General features: G+C 35.3%; 1 protein-coding gene across 8 annotated transcripts in view; it reads right to left on the bottom strand.

Annotated features, from left to right (window-relative positions):
* Window positions 1–20,097, bottom strand: part of FAM184A (family with sequence similarity 184 member A) — a 123,316-nt gene that overhangs the window by 16,096 nt on the left and 87,123 nt on the right. For 5 of the 8 annotated variants that reach the window (XM_036925063.2, XM_036925058.2, XM_036925060.2 and 2 more), the window contains 5 exons: window positions 16,741–16,953; window positions 4,333–4,486; window positions 3,033–3,160; window positions 1,560–1,744; window positions 966–1,112 (listed from right to left, as the gene is read on the bottom strand). In XM_036925063.2, coding sequence (XP_036780958.2) covers window positions 966–1,112; window positions 1,560–1,744; window positions 3,033–3,160; window positions 4,333–4,486; window positions 16,741–16,953 — 827 coding nt within the window. The remainder of the gene's footprint in view (window positions 1–965; window positions 1,113–1,559; window positions 1,745–3,032; window positions 3,161–4,332; window positions 4,487–16,740; window positions 16,954–20,097) is intronic. The other 3 variants (XM_036925061.2, XM_036925062.2, XM_036925064.2) reach the window with 1 other exon arrangement.

Raw genomic sequence — 20,097 nt, 5'->3', positions numbered from 1 at the left:
ATGATTTTTAGATTGGGAGAAAAATTAGATAGTAATGACACAGATGTTATTCTAGACTAGAGAACACAGGAGAATCTTAGAAGGAAACTATGGCTGACACAAAAGCAATAGATGGGGAATCAGAGTGGCTGTTGGATGAAGCAAGATGAGGCGAACTGAAGCTAAAAGTTTAATTTTGACTTTGAGACTGTGGCTAATGGGATAAGTCACTATACTGACTTTAGTGAATTATGTGGAGATACTTATAAATTTTGTATGAAGTTTTGATTGCTTGGAAGAGGAGAGACTGAAGGTGAATAAATAATTTGCAGTAGCTTAGATTGAGATAAAGGTTTAGGCCAAAGAGATGGAGTGAATGGTTGTTGCATTAGCTATAGCAGTTTTTAGTGTCTCCTTTCCTTTTTAAAAGTGCTTTACAAAGGAAAGACAGGGGCTATTAAATATTTTATAAACATTGAACAATAATTAAAACAATTCTTTTAACAACAGGATGTTTTTGCTCTTCCCTACCTCAAATACCTCCTAATCTACTCCATAGAGGAAACTATATTAAAATTTTGTATCTGTTTTTAAAATATCATGATAGCTTTGTTCAAATAGGTATTATTAGTGTATGTGTAAGATCATAATATTACTATCAGGTATAATATGCTCTTTTTACTTAACATTATATAATGGACATCTTTTGAGTTTTCACCATGGCATGACAATTCATCACCCTGAGGGACTGTCTTTAGACAAGCACGTCCTAATAGAACTGTAGCAGGAGCAGTTAATAAAACAGTATCATTCAATTGGTTTATCCTAATTAGAGAATACATCATATGGCAATTACCATTTGTAATAAAGCACTTATGTTTTTTTTAAGTATTATTTAGACTTAAAAGAGTAGCTAATTTGGTTAGACAGAATGCTCCTTAGTTTATTACCCACACATGAATTTTCTTTAACATAACATGACTTACGACACTTGTAAAGCTGCATTAATTTCCTTGAGTAGCTCGTTAGTCTTATTAAAATCTGCCCGCATGATATTTTTCTCTCTGAGGTGGTCTGCTGTCATGACATCCAGCTCTTTTTCAAGTCTCTGGTTTAAATCTTGTTCATGCAACCTGTTTAATTTGTTTTTAGTTAAGAAAATGTTATTCTGAAGTCAAGCTTTCAAAACTTTCTATATTCTAACCAGATTTGAAATGGTTTTAGGTATAATATACAGTAAATTAATGGAAACAATCTAAAGTAAATTATTTACTTTGCTCTAATCTTCTAGCTTGTTAAAGTTGTCTCCTTTAATGCTTTTAAAAATAACATTTTATGGAGATTTTAGTTCATTATACACAATTTCCGAAGTTAATGAAGGTATATACACCATTCAAAGTACAGTCATTTCATCTATGTTCTAGACTATGACAATAACATAGTCAACAAAGTAAAAACTCGTGTCAATATCTTACTAGAAGGCAGTCTAGTCATGAAAATAGGCATGTATTTGCTAAATACCATCACAACACTCTTTTAGATAACACCACATATTCCTTCTCTTGTAATTAATGGCATACCTCATCTGCTGGTTAGATTCACTTCGTATTCTGAGAATTTCTTTCCCCTTAAATTCCAGTTCTTTGGTTAGGGCACTTATATTTTCATGAAGGTGCTGCACCTCGTTATCCAAGTCTGAGATGCGATGTTCTCTGTGCCTTAATTCCTCTTGTAAATCTGTTATTCTACACATGTGCTCCTTACTCTGAAAAAAAAAACAAATTATTCTTAAAATTTTTCTACATATTTGCTTTCTGTTTTGCTGAGGGAAAGAAAATGACATACTGGAATGTCAAATGTAATAAAGTTGACATTGCTTAGAAACCAAACTGCTGAAATAAGAGAACCTCAAGGCCTCTTCTCTTTCTGTAAAAGTGTTTATATGGATACAGCTTCAACAGTGTCAGGGCTAAAAGACCATAAAAAGGCATCTTCGTCATTTTACAGATGAGGAAGCCAATACCCAAGAGATGATTTGTCCAAGGATGATTTATACTTAATGGCAGAGCTGACATTAGAACACAGGACTCTTACATCTCAGTAAGTTGTATGGTCTACAGTAAAATGCTGGCACCATTGTTCTTTAATCTAAAAAGGACCTGCATCTATGGAGGCCATCCCAACATGCACACATCCCACGGACTTTGCTTAGTACTGGCCTAGCAGTTATCTTGTCTGACAGATAAGCTCCCTTCCATTTTCCTAGAAGTTTTTACTGTTTTCTACAAGTTCTCTAGTACTAGATACTGTCAACATCAGTGTCAGCCTAGACGAAGAGAATGTAACTTCCCTCCATGGCTATAAGGCGACTCATTTAAGACTTCCTAGCAACATAAAGAAGATTTGGACTGATCATTTAACCTAACTAAAGACTAACGAAGTTAAAGTCACAGTTTAATAAACAAATAATAGCCCTCATTGCACTGTGTCTAGAAATACATCTTTCCAGATACAAATACATTCAGGATTACAGACTCTCTAATTAAACGAAGTACTTGGCCAAAGAGCAAATTTTAAAAAGAAAAACAGCAGCTGTGTTAGAGTGATATCGAAATACAAATTATTTTTTGCTTCTTGAGGACCATGCTATCCAACATGGCCACTTAAAATGAAGTCTAAATTCATGAAAATTAAATAAAATGGAAAATCCAGGTCCCTAGTTGCACTAGACATATTTGGTCCATGTGGCTAGTGACTACCATAGTGGATAGCACAGATAGAGAACAGATACATCATCATGGAAAGTTCTACTGGACAGTGCTGTTTTACAGTGTTCTGTCTTCATTCTATGTGTAATTTATATTTTGTTGTTCACTTTCTCAAGATGCAAGTAAAATTCAAAATACTCAGTTAAAAAGCCATGATATCAAATGTAATAGTAAAAAGTAACTAGTGAAAATACTATTTATTATAGAACAATTTTCATAAAATTTTGAACATTCAAGTCTATTCACATTTAAGTAGTCATCACACAACACAATGTTATGCTTTACCTGTCTTCTGTTGATGTCTATACTTCTCTCTAATTCCATTTTAGCAGCCGCCAATTCTTGATGATGATTATGTCGTAACAAATCAATTGCAGTTGCATGTTGGTGGTTTAGTTCTGAGCGTAAGGAAGCTGCAATCCAAGAAAAAAAAGTGTATTTTTAAAATATATCAATACTTTAGATAAAAATTATGAAAGTCACAATATTATTTTTAAAATTAGGACACTTGTATATGCCCATTAAAATATCACAGGATGGTGTATGTCTCTTAAAATTATATTATAGACTAACAGAATATCATGAATTTAGAGGCCATCTAACTTTGAGGACAAGAACATTTTCATTGGCTCAAATGGGTCAAGATATTTTTATAGATGCTTTCAGTTTGTATTTAAGATGCTAATGGAGATGAAATTTAACTCTTTTCATTGACTATTGGAATAATAACATTTCAGAGTTGAACGGTACCATAACATATATTTAAGTGACTTCCCATCCACATAAGAATTATTTCAAATATTCCTGAAAGATGTTAAGTACTGGCTGGTGAGTACTCTGAGTGATTTGGAATTCATCATTTTCCCAATTCCTGTTTGGAAAGAGTGTTGCTGAAGTGTTGCAACATACATTAAGAATATTAGGAGAATTTGGGAAAAAAAAAACCGAGGTAAATGAGATCGTAGGAATAAAAAGTTACTGAATGACAATAAAAAACAAAAAAATTTAGATAGGTTCCTAGTTTTTCTTCAAAACTCAACTGATCTCCTTATAAAAACCATAGTGTTTTGAACATTTCATACATAAAATATACGAAAGATATTTTAAATTTAAAATATATGAAAGATACCTAAAATATCTGAAAGATACCTAAACAAAAAGTCAAACCTAAACATGACTTTTCTCATTAAAATAAAATCCTGAAGTGGAAGAAAAACAATAGGATTATCTAATCTAAGGACATGTGGCTCTATGCTTATCTATCCTTTCAGGCACTGGACAGTGGAAAACCTACCTGTCCTGATTCCACTTGGTCCCTAATGACAGATGGACACACTGGCGGGTGTTGTTTACATAGGCAGAATACGGAGAAAGTTGAGAGGACCTCACATTACTATTTGTGTTCTGTCCATTCCACTCCACCATACTCACCTCTTCATCTGGTAACTTCAAATAAAATATGCAAAACACTTAGCTATTTATTTTGATTTTCAAAAGTTAAAAGTAAAACTGTGATTTCATGTGGAATGTTAACATAAAAGAATGTAAAAATAAATATGACAAGATTATAATCATTTCAAAATACCAAGCATAGCCTTTCCTTCATCTTCTAATTCAAACCGAAGTGTCTGAAGTTCCTGTTCCATTTCTATCCGGAAGCCCTCCATTGACTCTCTGTGTGCATCTTTTAATGACTGAAGTTCTGCAGAATGTTTTTGTTGTAAATGATTTTCAAGAGCCTAGAATATGTGAAACATTTTCAAATTACTATGCTAGAATGCAGGTAGCAAAATGCAAACAAAATAGAAAGTAACTAAAACTCAGTTATTTTTCAGAAAAACAAAGTGTGTTTAATTCATTTTCAAGAAAATTAGTTGTAAGATAATGACTGTTAGAAAATAATCTAGTAGGGTCACTTCAGTAGAATAATCATCATGAAACCAGTTTTATTCAGTATGTTTGAACTGGGTATGTATACCCTTTACATAAGATAGTTTTCAGATAAAGTTGTTTATTAAAGCTGCTAAGGGGTGTAAACCACCTAAGTCAATGATAAATCCTCTGTGGGTATAAACAGACTTAGGAAAGAGAAACACACTTTAACAAGAAAAGATCTGATTAGAAAAAGAGAGACTAGGGCTTTTACAACTCCAACCATATCAGTGTTTCGTAGCAACTTTCTATAGTCATTTTTGCTTCTGCATTTGTAAACAGAAGCAAAAACTCTGAGAGTAGTAGCTGGAAAAGTAAACATACCTTTCATGTGAGTAGTTTTAAAAACTTGGAACAGACTACAGTTGACTAAGACTAAGGGAAGCTATACAGCCATAGGAAACAAAGAAACAGCTCACGGTACTTCTAGTTTACAGACTAAAGTATGCCAGGAAGGGCTTCTCTTACTATAATCTGTAATATGAAAGGTTTCTGAGAAAGACACTATTGTAAATAGAACTCTGTATCTTTAATCATTACTCTAAAATGATGTTTTAAAAAATAGTACTTTGTTACTTATGTTCATTGTTTTAAAAGTGTTTCATTTCTGAAAAATAAACCATAGGTTTCTTTGAATCCAGGTAGAATAAAGGACTTTTAGTTTAGACAAGATTACTTTGGTAGCTCGGCTACCTAGTGATGGACAATAATATTGTAGAGATTCTGATTTCTTTTGAAAAACAAAGTTCTGAAGAGACTGTGTAAAACCAAAGTACTGGTGAGAGCCTATGTGTTATTCTGATTCACAAATGGTATTAATGCATAGAATATTTAGATTATTTAGCAATGAGGCCTTATTTTGTGTTTTAGTGAAGCAGAGTTGACATACAGTATTATATTAGCTTCAGGTATACAACATAGTGATTAGACATTTGTGTGTATATATATATTACATATATACACATAATGTATATATACATTTCAAAATGCTCACCATGGTAAATGCAGTTACCATCTGTCACTATGCAAAGTTATTACAGTATTATTTACTGTATTCCCTATGCTCTATTTTACAACCCTATGACTTGTTAACCGGCAACTTCCAGTTTGTTCTCTGTATTTATGAGTCTGTTTCTATTTTGTTGTTCATTTGTTTTGATTTTTAGGTTCCACACATTAGTGATATCATCCAGTATTTGTCTGTCAGTCTGACTTATTTCACGTAACATAATACCCTCCAGGTCTGTCTACATTGTCACAAATGGCAAGATCTCATTCTTTTTTATGCTAATATTCCATCACACATACACACCTTTATCCATTCATTTATTGATGAACACTTAGTTGCTTCCATATCTTGGCTATTGTAAATAATGCTGCAATGAACGTGGGGTGTATATCTTTTTTTTGTTTTCATTTTCTTTAGATAGAAGTAGAACTGCTAGACCATATGGTAGTTCTATTTTTAGATTTTGAGGCACCTCTATACTGTTTTCCACAGCAGTTGCACCAATTTACATTCCCACCAACAGTGCATGAGGGTTCCTTTTTCCCACACCCTCATCAACACTTATTTCTTATCTTTTTTATACCATGCCAATAGTGTGAGGTACTCTCTCATTGTAGTTTTAATTTGCATTTCCCTGATGATTAATGATGTTGAGCATCTTTTCATGTGTCTGTTGGCCATCTATATGCCCTTTTTGGAAAATGTCTATTCAGGTCCTCTACCCATTTTTTAATTGAATTTTTGTGTTTGTGTTGAGTTGTATGAGTTCTCTATATATTTTGGATATCAACCCCTTATCAGATTTGTCATTTGCAAATATATTCTCCCATTCAGTAGGTTGCCCTTTCATTACTGCCTATTTATCTCTTAGGAGTTTTGTGTTTTTAGGTTTTACATTTAGGTCTTTAATCCATTTTTTAGTTTATTTTTGTGTATGGTATAAGAAACTGGTCCAGTTTCATTCTTTTGCATGTGGGCTTTCCCAACACCACTTATTGAAGAGACTGTCTTTTCCCCATTGTAGAGTTTTGCCTCTGCTGTCACTGATTAATTAGCCATATAAACATGGGTTTATTTTTGGGCCATACTGTTCCACTGATCCATGTGACTGTTTTTGTACCAGTACTGTACTGATTATTATAGCTTTGTAGTATAGTTTGAAATCAGGAAGTGTGATATTTTGTTCTTAGCCATCATTTTGGCTATTTGGAGTCTTCTGTGGTTCTCTACAAATTTAATAATTACTTGTTCTAATTCTGTAGAAAATGCCATTGGTATTTTTTTTTTTTGGAGGACATCTCTCATATTTATTGATCAAATGGTTGTTAACAACAATAAAATTCTGTATAGGGGACTCAATGTACAATCATTAATCAACCCCAAGCCTAGTTCTCAACAGTCTCCAATCTTCTGAAGCATAACGAACAAGTTCTTACATGGTGAACAAATTCTTACATAGTGAATAAGTTCTTACATGGTGAACATGTGAATAGCTTTGTAGTATACAAAGGCAAGGGCAGTCATCACAGAAACTTTTGGTTTTGATCACGCATTATGAACTATAAACAATCAGGTCAGATATGAATATTCGTTTGATTTTTATACTTGATTTATATGTGAATCCCACATTTCTCCCTTATTATTATTATTATTATTATTTTAAATAAGATGCTTAAGTGGTAGTTAGATGCAAGATAAAGGTAGAAAACATAATTTAGTACTGTTAAGAGGGCAAATGTAGATGATCAGGTCTGTGCCTATAGACTAAGTATTAATCCAAGCTAGACAAGGGCAACAAAACATCCACGGATGCAGAAGATTTTTCTCAAAACAGGGGGGGTGAGGTTCTAAGCCTCACTTCTGTTGATCCCCAATTTCTCACCTGATGGCCCCCCTGCGACTGTGCCTGTCTTAGGTTGTTCCTCCCTTGAGGAATCTTACCCGTCTCTGGCTAACCAGTCATCTTCCGGAGCCATACAGGGAAATGTAAAGTTGGTAAATGAGAGAGAAGCAGTATTGTTTGAAAAGGTTAGCTTTTTACTTCTTTGCAGATTTATGCCCTGTGGCTTTTATGCCCAGCATTTGTCTTGAGGTATCTTTACCACTTGGAAGAATTATGATACTCGGTAATTTCGTTATGAGGCACGAATTCTACTTAAGGGTTGTAATTATAAAGAAAGAAGAAAAGCTATAGAAGTATTAGATGGAAGAAAACATGGGAAGATTGATTATTTCTTTGACATATCTTCTTGTAGAGTAACATAAGCATGTATAGGTTTTAAACTACTAATTAAATTGCGCACACACATTAACATAATAGGAATACAGCTACATAACCAAAGCAGACCTACAATTACCAGCCATATCCAGTGAAACCAAGAAAACCAGTTAGACACCCTAGGCATTTGTGAAAACTTATCAATGATATGATGGATATTGTCTAACTGAATTTGAATAGTTTGAGAAAAATCAGAAAAATTAAAACAACACATTCCTGGGAACTGTTCACATCCCATATTTCTTTTAACAGTAGATAGTCTGTAGTCGCAAGATTTTGGAGCACTGCAACTTGCACTTCTCCTAATTTTTGGTTGAGTTCCGACAGTATAGATCCAGTCAAATTTGTTGTTTTACTGTATGCAAAGGCCAGCTTAGATACCTCCTTCTTCATTCCAATGGCAAGTCCAGGAACCGGTGGGATGAATGCAGCTACAACTGCAACAGCACCAGGATCTTTGTTGAAGTTTTTTGATGTTCATCTTCTGGAATGACTCTTCCAGAGAATGTTGATGTTGGAAGTTCTTCTTCATATCTTATCTTATTTCATTTTCTGGGTAGCCAAATTAGGCTTTGATCCTCTGTATAAACACAAACAAACCCTTTGCCCACACTTTGATATTCCCTTTATATCATAAGAACTTATTGGAGATCACCACACAGGAACTGCTTTATTTATTTATTTCTTTAAGAGAAAGGAATATTACCAGAAAAATGTACTTCCTTAGCTGATCATCTGACACCCTTTAAATGAGCAAAATTAAGGATATTAAAAGCATGCTTTAATCGTTGATTTACAGTTAGTTTTATCCTATCAGGGAGTAATCCCCCTTTTCTTCCCTTTTCTTTTTTTTTTGTTATCATTAATCTACAATTACATGAAAAATATTATGTTTACTGGGCTCTCCCCTATACCAGGTCCCCCCAACAAACCCCTTTACAGTCACTGTCCATCAGCATAGCAAAATGTTGTAGAATCACTACTTGTCTTCTCTGTGTTGTACAGCCCTCCCCTTTCTACCACCCCCCCATTATGCATGCTAATCATAATACCCCCCTTCATCTCCCCCCCTTATCCCTCCCTACCCACCCATCCTCCCCAGTCCCTTTCCCTTTGGTAACTATTAGTCCATTCTTGGGTTCTGTGATTCTGCTGTTTTGTTCCTTCAGTTTTTCCTTTGTTCTTATACTCCACAGATGAGTGAAATCATTTGGTATTTCTATTTCTCTGCTTGGCTTATTTCACTGAGCATAATACCCTCTAGCTCCATCCATGTTGTTGCAAATGGTAAGATTTGTTTTCCTCTTATGGCTGAGTAATATTCCATTGTGTATATGTAACACATCTTCTTTATCCATTCATCTACTGATGAACACTTAGGTTGCTTCCAATTCTTGGCTATTGTAAATAGTGCTGTGATAAACATAGGAGTGCATCTGCTTTTTTCAAACTTGAGTGCTGTGTTCTTAGGGTAAATTCCTAGGAGTGGTATTCCTGGGTCAAATGGTAAGTCTATTTTGAGCATTGTGAGGAACCTCCATACTGCTTTCCACAATGGTTGAACTAATTTACATTCCCACCAGCAGTGTAGGAGGGTTCCCCTTTCTCCACAACCTCGCCAACATTTGTTGTTGTTTGTCTTTTGGATGGCAGCCATCCTTACTGGTGTGAGGTGATATCTCATTGTGGTTTTAATTTGCATTTTTCTGATAATTAGCGATGTGGAGCATCTTTTCATGTGTCTGTTGGCCATCTGGATTTCTCTTTTGGAGAACTGTCTGTTCGGTTCCTCTGCCCATTTTTTAATTGGATTATTTGTTTTTTGTTTGTTGAGGTGTGTGAGATCTTTATATATTTTGGACGTCAAGCCTTTATCGTATCTGTCATTTACAAATATATTCTCCCATACTGTAGGGTACCTTTTTGTTCTATTTATGGTGTCTTTTGCTGTACAGAAGCTTATCAGCTTAATATAGTCGCACTTGTTCATTTTTGCTGTTGTTTTCTTTGCCCGGGGAGATATGTTCAAGAAGAAGTCACTCATGTTTATGTCTAAGAGGTTTTTGCCTATGTTTTTTTCTAAGAGTTTTATGGTTTCGTGACTTACATTCAGGTCTTTGATCCATTTTGAATTTACTTTTGTGTATGGGGTTAGACAATGGTCCAGTTTCATTCTCCTACATGTAGCTGTCCAGTTTTGCCAGCACCATCTGTTGAAGAGATTGTCATTTCACCATTGTATGTCCATGGCTCCTTTATCAAATATTAATTGACCATATATGTTTGTGTTAATGTCTGGAGTCTCTAATCTGTTCACTGGTCTGTGGCTCTGTTCTTGTTTCAGTACCAAATTGTCTTGATTACTATGGCTTTGTAGTAGAGCTTGAAGTTGGGGAGTGAGATCCCCCCTACTTTATTCTTCTTTCTCAGGATTGCTTACGCTATTCGGGGTCTTTGGTGTTTCCATATGAATTTTTGAATTATTTGTTCCAGTTCATTGAAGAATGTTGCTGGTAGTTTCATAGGGATTGCATCAAATCTGTATATTGCTTTGGGCAGGATGGCCATTTTGACAATATTAATTCTTCCTAGCCACGAGCATGGGATGAGTTTCCATTTTTTAGTGTCCCCTTTAATTTCTCTTAAGAGTGACTTGTAGTTTTCAGAGTATAGGTCTTTCACTTCTTTGGTTAGGTTTATTCCTAGGTATTTTTTCTTTTTGATGCAATTGTGAATGGAATTGTTTTCCTGATTTCTCTTTCTGTTGGTTCATTGTTAGTGTATAGGAAAGCAACAGATTTCTGTGTGTTAATTTTGTATCCTGCAACTTTGCTGTATTCCGATATCAGTTCTAGTAGTTTTGGGGTGGAGTCTTTAGGGTTTTTTATGTACAATATCATGTCATCTGCAAATAGTGACAGTCTGACCTCTTTTTTTACCAATTTGGATTGGTTATATTTCTTTGTTTTGTCTAATTGCTGTGGCTAGGACCTCCAGTATTATGTTGAAAAACAGTGGCGAGAGTGGGCATCCCTATTTTGTTCCCGATCTCAGAGGAAAACCTTTCAGCTTCTCGCTGTTCACTATGATGTTAGCTGTGGGCTTATCATATATGGCCTTTATTATGTTGAGGTACTTGACCTGTATACCCATTTTGCTGAGAGTTTTTATCATGAATGGATGTTGAATTTTGTCAAATGCTTTTTCAGCATCTATGGATAAGATCATGTGGTTTTTGTCTTTCTTTTTGCTGATGTGGTGGATGATGTTGATGGATTTTTGAATGTTGTACCATCCTTGCATCCCTGGGATGAATCCCACTTGGTCATGGTGTATGATCCTTTTGATATATTTTTGAATTCGGTTTGCTAATATTTTATTGAGTATTTTTGCATCTACATTCATCAGGGATATTGGTCTGTAATTTTCTTTTTTGGTGGGGTCTTTGCCTGGTTTCAGTATTAGGGTGATGTTGGCTTCATAGAATGAGTTTGGGAGTATTCCCTCCTCTTCTATTTTTTGGAAAACTTTAAGGAGAATGGGTATTATATCTTCTCTGTATGTCTGATAAAATTTCGAGGTAAATCCGTCCGGCCTGGGGGTTTTGTTCTTTGGTAGTTTTTTGATTACCATTTCAATTTCTTTGCTCATAATTGGTTTGTTTAACTTTTGTGTTTCTTCCTTGGTCAGTCTTGGAAAGTTGTATTTTTCTAGGAAGTTGTCCATTTCTCCTAGTTTTTCCAGCTTGTTGGCATATAGGTTTTCATAGTAGTCTTTAATAATTCTTTGTATTTCTGTGGAGTCAGTTGTGATTTTTCCGTTCTCATTTCTGATTCTGTTGATTTGTGTTGATTCTCTTTTTCTCTTAATAAGTTTGGCTGGAGGCTTATCTATTTTGTTTATTTTCTCAAAGAACCAGCTCTTGGTTTGATTGAATTTTGCTATTGTTTTATTCTTCTCAATTTTGTTTATTACTTCTCTGATCTTTATTATGTCCCTCCTTCTGCTGACTTTAGGCCTCATTTGTTCTTTTTCCAGTTTCGATAATTGTGATGTTAGGCTATTCATTTGGGATTGTTCTTCCTTCTTCAAGTATGCGTGGATCGATATGTATTTTCCTCTTAAGACTGCTTTCGCTGCGTCCCACAGAAGTTGGGGCTTTGTGTTGTTGTTTTCATTTGTTTCCATATATTCCTTGATCTCAATTTTAATTTGTTTGTTGATCCATTGATTATTTAGGAGCATGTTGTTAAGCCTCCATGTGTTTGTGAGCCTTTTTGTTTTCTTTGTAGAATTTATTTCTAGTTTTATACCTTTGTGGTCTGAAAAATTGATTGGCAGAATTTCAATCTTTTGGAATTTACTGAGTCTCTTTTTGTGGCCTAGTATGTGGTCTATTCTGGAGAATGTTCCATGTGCACTTGAGAAGAATGTGTATCCTGTTGCTTTTGGGTGTAGAGTTCCATAGATGTCTATTAGGTCCAACTGTTCTAGTGTGTTGTTCAGTGCCTCTGTGTCCTTACTTATTTTCTGCCTGGTGGATCTATCCTTTGGGGTGAGTGGTGTGTTGAAGTCTCCTGAAATGAATGCATTGCAGTCTATTTCCCCCTTTAGTTCTGTTAGTATTTGTTTTACATATGCTGGTGCTCCTGTGTTGGGTGCATATATATTTAGAATGGTTATATCCTCTTGTTGGACTGAGCCCTTTATCATTATGTTGTGTCCTTCTTTATCTCTCATTACTTTGTTTTGAAGTCTATTTTGTCTGATATTAGTACTGCAACCCCTGCTTTCTTCTCACTGTTGTTTGCCTGAAATATGTTTTTCCATCCTTTGACTCTTAGTCTGTACATGTCTTTGGGTTTGAGTTGAGTTTCTTGTAAGCAGCATATAGATGGGTCTTGCTTTTTTATCCATTCTATTACTCTGTGATGCATTAAGTCCATTTACATTTAGGGTGACTATTGAAAGACATGTACTTATTGCCATTGCAGGCTTTAAATTCGTGGTTACCAAAGGCTCAAGGTTAGCCTCTTTAGTATCTTACTGCCTAACTTAGCTCGCTTATTGAGCTGTTATATACACCGTCTGGAGATTCTTTTCTTCTCTCCCTTCTTATTCCTCCTCCTCCATTCTTCATATGTTGGGTGTTTTGTTCTGTGCTCTTTTTAGGAGTGTTCCCATCTAGAGCAGTCCCTGTAAGATGCCCGTTGAGGTGGTTTGTGGGAGGCAAATTCCCTCAACTTTTGCTTGCCTGGGAATTGTTTAATCCCTCCAACATATTTAAATGATAATCGTGCTGGATACAGTATCCTTGGTTCAAGGCCCTTCTATTTCATTGCATTAAATATATCATGCCATTCTCTTCTGGCCTGTAAGGTTTCTGTCGAGAAGTCTTATGATAGCCTGATGGGTTTTCCTTTATAGCTGACCTTTTTATCTCTAGCTGCCTTTAAAACTCTTTCCTTGTCCTTGATCTTTGCCATTTAAATTATTATGTGTCTTGGTGTTGTCTTCCTTGGGTCCTTTCTGTTGGGCGTTCTGTGTATTTCCGTGGTCTGTTCGATTATTTCCTCCTCCAGTTTGGGGAAGTTTTCAGCAATTATTTCTTCAAAGACACTTTCTATCCCTTTTTCTCTCTCTTCTTCTTCTGGTACCCCTATAATACGGATACTGTTCCTTTTGGATTGGTCACACAATTCTCTTATTATTGTTTCATTCCTAGAGATCCTTTTATCTCTCTCTATGTCAGCTTCTATGCGTTCCTGTTCTCTGGTTTCTATTCCATCAATGGCCTCTTGCATCTTATCCATTCTGCTTATAAATCCTTCCAGAGTTTGTTTCACTTCTGTAATCTCCTTCCTGGCATCTGTGATCTCCCTCTGGACTTCATCCCATTGCTCTTGCATATTTCTCTGCATCTCCGTCAGCATGTTTATGATTTTTATTTTGAATTCTTTGTCAGGAAGACTGGTTAGGTCTGTCTCTTTCTCTGGTGTTGGCTCTGTGATCTTAGTTTGCTTATAATTTTGCCTTTTCATGGTGATAGAAATAGTTTGGAGAGCTGGGACGAGTGACGGCTGGAAGAACTTCCCTTCTTGTTGGTTTGTGGCCTTCCTCTCCTGGGAGAACAGCGGCCTCTAGTGGCTTGTGCTGGGCAGCTGCGCGCAGACAGGGTTTCTGCTTCCTGCCCGGCTGCTATGGAGTTTATCTCTGCTGTTGCTGTGGGTGTGGCCTGGCTCGGGCAGCTACTCCAAAATGGTGGAGTCGCATTGGAGGGGGAGCTGCCGGGAGGCTATTTATCTCCATGAGGGGCCTCCGTGCTCCCTGCTGCCCAGGGGGTTAGAGTGCCCAGAGATCCCCAGATTCCCTGCCTCTGGACTAAGTGTCCCACCCTGTCCCTTTAAGACTTCCAAAAAGCACTCGCCAAAAAAAAACAAAAACAAAACAAACAAAAAAAAACCAAACAAAAAAAAAGCCGCTCACTTTTCTTTGTTCTCTGGCGCCGGCCTCAGGGACCCGCTCACCAGTCTTGCTGCCCTGTTTCCCTAGTATCCAGCACCCCACGCATGCACTGTGTCTGCGCTTTGGTCTGGATGGCTGGGGCTGGGTGTTCAGCAATCCTGGGCTCCCTCTCCCTCCAGGCTCCGACTCCTCTCCTCCCGCCGGGAGTTGGGGGGAGGGTTGCCCGGGTCCCACTGGGCCAGGGCTTGTATCTTACCCACTTTGCGAGGCGCTGGGTTCTCGCAGGTGTGGATGTGGCCTGGATGTTGTCCTGTGTCCTCTCGTGTCTATTCTAGGAAGTGTTGTCTTTGTTATATTTTCATAAATATATGTGGTTTTGGGAGGAGAATTCCGCTGCTCTACTCACGCCGCCATCTTGGCCTGTGTTCCCCATTGGTATTTTTGTCAAAATTGCATTGAATCTGTAGATTGCTTTGGGTAGTATGGATATATTAATAATATTAATTCTTTCAGTCCATGAGCATCAAATATCTTTCCATTTATTTGTGTCTTCTTTAATTTCTTTCATCAATGTCTTACGGTTTTCAGAGTACAGGTCTTTCACCTCCTTGGTTAGATTTATTCCTAGGTGTTTTGTTCTTTTTTTATTCAATTGTAAATGGGATTGCTTCCTAAATTTTTCTTTCTGCTAGTTTTCTATTAGTATATAAAAGTGCAACAGATTTCTGTATATTAATTTTATACTTTACAATTTTACTGAATTAATTTTTTAATCTAAATTTTTTGGTGGAGTATTTAGGGTTTTCTACAGTATCATGTCATCTGCAAATGCTGACAGTTTTACTTCTCCTTACCAATTTGGATGTCTTGTATTTCTTTTTCTTTTCTGACTCCTGTGGCTAGACTTCCAGTACTATGCTGAATACAAGTGGTAGGAGTGAGCATCCTTGTTTTGTTCCTGATTTCAGAGGAAAACCTTTTAGCTGTGGGTGTGTCATATATGGCCCTTAGTATGCTGAGATATATTCCCGCTATTCCTACTTTGTTGAGAGTTTTATCATATATGGATGTTGAACTTTGTCAAATGCTTTTTCAGCATTTATTGAGAAAATGTTTTTAATCCTTCCTTTTGTTAATGTGGTATATATATATCATGTTGATTGATTGCAGATATTGAACCATCCTTGCATCCCTGGAATAAATCCCTCTTGATTATGGTATATGATCCTTTTAATGTATTTTTTAATTCAGTTTGCTAAGATTTTGGTGAGGATTTCTGCATTATGTTCATTAGGGATAATGATGGTAATGAGGACTCAGTTTTAACCAAAGGAACCTCCTTAACTTTCTGGACAAAATCAATATTTATTGTACAGGCAAGTTAATGGTTTTTAAAAGAACATGACTTTTTAAACAATTTCTTTGTAACATACTACTTATTAAAATAGTGTCTGCACACCATAAAGAATTAAAAGCAACTTATTTCTGTAATGACTATATATGGTGAACATTAGTATTAGTAAAACTATGTTTTTCTATCAAATCTTTATCTTAATTATCATAAGTTCCTTAAATTAAAAAATGCAGTGTTAAGAAATGAACTAAACTGAAATTAATCACACTAAGACTATGTTAAACTAATATTTTAACATAGAAGTCAGTAATGGATATGGGAAGATTCTGGTATGTAATATGAATAATAATGTATCTATTTAAGTCTCTTAGTGATTTGCCTGTATCACTACTTTTCTTATAACTTTGGGGCTGTACATAGGGAATTGTACTATTTTAAAATGCCTCCAATTTCACTACATTATGAAATCTGTACATAAGAAAAAAAATGTAAGAAAAAATAATGTGGATTAAAAAAATATATAAATTCCTTGGATACATGTGTCCTTCATAGATTCAGCCTGAAAGAGAAAAACTTAAAATTTGATAAAAGACTATTATAAGCTCAAGATAGTACTAAATGATTACAGTGGTTACAGTTCAGTAGGATTATGCAAAATTTATTTTTTTTCTGTTAACTGTAAGACAAGCCAGATGATGTATTAGTCTCATCATCAATTGGCATTGTAATAGGAAAACAGAATTAACTGTTGGCCCAATCCAGTTTATGTAACTAGTGAGTGTATTTGTTCAGCACTGTGACCCCTGACACAAGAAGACAAATCCTAGAAAACACACTGAAATAAAGCAATACATAATTCTTTGGAGCCAAAAAAAAAAAAAGGGTTAAGTATTTGAAGGCTATTAATAATTAGGCTGGGGGATTATATTTGAACATATCCTCACATTACACTTACTCTTTGTTCCTTTTCCTTTTCTTCTTCCATAGTTTGAAATGCAAGGACATGTGCTTCTTTTAAAGATTTATGTCTTTGCTGATGTTGTTCCTCTAATTCTTCAAGCTCCTGTGTAAGTCTTTGTCGTTCTTGTGTGAATTGGGCTTGTAGTTGCTGCAAAGAAGTCTGAGACTGGGAAACCTGCATCTCCAGGTTCTGTTTCAGCAAGGAAATCTATGCCACAAAATGGTACACAATGAAGAATAAATACAAGGCATATTTCACAAATTGCCAATCTAAGGAAAAAATGCGTAACAGAGATATTAACTTTAGTAAAATAATTGCCTTAACAAATACCACTTAAAATGTTTTACAGTATACCACAGATAACTAATCTTTGAATTCTCTTTTCAGTAATTGTTTTTCCCTAAAAAATAGACCATTTTAGTGATATTAAGTTTGTAGACTCTCCAAAGGACATGGCAACTCACATTTAGAAATACAATGAATACCTACTTTGCACTGTACTAAAACTTCACAATATGAAATTGAAAGACAACTTAAGTATTTATGAGGTTATGGTCATATCAAGGAGATAGTATGAAAAGTTAACCTATGATCAGTTTTCGAACTGAGGCAGTGAAGCTGAATAGTCAAGACTGTGGGTTCTGCGTTTAAATCCTAGATCTGCCACTTGTTAGTATAAACACCTCAACAAGCTGTGTGAAGATAATGTGTGTTACTATACATCACTTACAACAGTCCCTGGCATGTAGTAAGTATTTGATAAGAGTATTTGAAGATTAATAAGCTATTCTTTGAAAGATTTATCAGTTTATAATTTAGAATCCTCATGTAAAAAAAAAGATTTTCATTTCTCATTTTCAATTTAATTCAAAACTTGCAAACCTTCAATCTTTTTAAAAATCACAAGCATCCCACAATTCTCTAGTTATAGCCTTACAATGACAGGTGCTTTTCTTTTGCTATGGAAAAATGACTTGTCTCTCCTTTTAAAAACAGACCCTTAATATGTCTGCATTGCTTCTGTTTTAAAATATTTAAAATTAAGTCCTTTTTAGAGAATAAAAGCACAAGACATCTATATGTGTGTATATATGTGTGTATTTGTTTATATATACATTTGATGAAACCATTTAATTTGATCTTCACATCTCACGTATAGGAAACTAACTTGAAACTAGATAACTGTATTCTAATAGAAGACAAACTAAGAAGAAAGAACTTGAGGGAACCAGATAAAAGTTGTCAAATGTGTTCCATTACATAACTTAAGATACTGTATGTATTTATACACACTTAGAATAGTTTCTGTGGCCAAGAAAGCTAATGGAAAAAAGAAACTTTAAAGTGAGTTTCTGTAATGGGAAAAGAGTTTCTTTTGATTGACGGAAGGCAGATATGGGCTGCTTCATGTATCTCACATAGGAAGGTACCTGGGACAGAAAAAGGGTAGAGAATCACTACAAATGCAAAAGTAAGAAAGGAGCAACTGGAAGACAGGAAAGGTCAGAGGCAAGCAGCAGGAAATAGTCACAGGCTGTAGTGAGCTTAGGGTGGATGACTAGCTATCTGGAAGGGTTTTGGACAAAGTTATAAATCAGAATTAGTTGTAAAGGCATAAAAAGCATGCCTTTAAAGAGACAGTCATACAACTGACACAGATGTTCAATCTGTTTTAATGCATTTCCCAAGTGACTCAACCTATTCAAAGTTTATGAATTCTACTTATTATTTTCTACACAAACTTAAAGTTTCAGAATGATTTCATATTTAAGCCAAGGTGGACCTGCTGGACTCTGACACCAGGCAATGCAACTCCCTATACCTATAAAAGGCAGTAGCACCTGTGATTTACAGATTGAAAAAAAACCCTGCAAGTGTAGAAAATGCATGAGAATAGAATGTCACAGCACCAGCTAATGCCATAGTTGGGGACTAAGACAAATTATACATGTGACTTTGCACCATTTTAAGCAAACAAAATCTGTATGAAATGAATATTAAGGATAATTCAAAAAGAAAAAATAAATCATAAAGAGTAAAAGGCAATAAAAATGTGTTTATGAATATATTAACATGTGATTGGTAGTCATTTTCTTTCTAGCTAGCTGGTTCTTGAAACAGAGAAGGCACCTCCCTACCTACACTCTTCTCAAGTTCAACCCTAGTCCCAGACCTAGTATAGGGACCCATGTGCCTGCCTTGTCTCTGGTGACAACATATATGACAACACATATGTTAGCACATACATGGGAATGGAAGGAAAATATGATGTCACATGTAATGACTAATACTGTCAAAGCTATTACTTGGCCCCTGGACAAGTGAGGACTAAAATCCATGCAGTGAAGGAACTGCTGACCAAGCTGTCTACCCCAGCACACATCTGTGTCCATCCAAAGAAAACCAGCATATCTTTCTGATTTGCACACAGGCACCACATGGGCTAGCAGTAGCCCTGGATCCTGTCCTCCAATTAAGTGTGTACTTAGGTTAATAAGAAGCCAATCAGTTCACAGCACTGTATCTTATTTTATGCAATTCCTACTTCAGTAGTGCACTGCATCAAATGGAGCCCCAGCATGTTAATTTGATGACAATTTGACTCACACTTGAACTATTTATGGATTAAATTTAAGATTAAAATGAAGGAAGTACCACAGTAATATAAGTTATGCACTTAAAATCTAAGCACCCTTTCAAGCCTCTCCAGTTTAAATGAAACACACTAAATTATTTTACGTCATAATATACTTTACCTTGAATTCACTACAATAATAATTTTCATTTTAGCAGACATGATTAGTCTTTACATCTATACTCAAATAATATAAAGCATTTTTGAAAAGACATTACCATGCAATTAATGATCAAATATACTAAGTTTAGATATTTTGTATTCTTAACTTTGAAAGCACACCAAAACAATATGGTTATCATAAAATATTTGGATTCATGCTCAAGACAGTAACATGAATGTATGCAGAAAGCCTTTATCATGCAATGCAGCATCAGAATATACTTACTTTGTTCTAATTATAAATAAATTGGAATTGCATTAAGTGGTTAGCCTTTATTCAGAAAATTATATGGCACTTTAAAAGAGAAATAATGAGCAAAGCAATGCAAAATTAACTAATGTTTTATAATGTTTTATAATTTTTATAATGTTTTACAGCTATAATGTAAGCATAGTATAAATCAGGATACTTTATGGAAGTAATGTATTAAAACTTCATTAATTCAAAATAAAAGAGAAGAAAGATAGACTTGGCATCTTTGGTTGGGTTTGGAAATAGGTTGAGTAACCTAGATCAGAGCTTTTATTACAGAATTTTAGAAAGGCATTTATTG

Source organism: Manis pentadactyla, chromosome 12, assembly GCF_030020395.1.
Source record: "Manis pentadactyla isolate mManPen7 chromosome 12, mManPen7.hap1, whole genome shotgun sequence".
Taxonomy (NCBI): Eukaryota; Metazoa; Chordata; class Mammalia; order Pholidota; family Manidae; genus Manis; species Manis pentadactyla.
The sequence above is the reverse complement of the archived record's forward strand: the minus strand, read 5'-3'. Positions and strand labels throughout refer to the sequence as shown.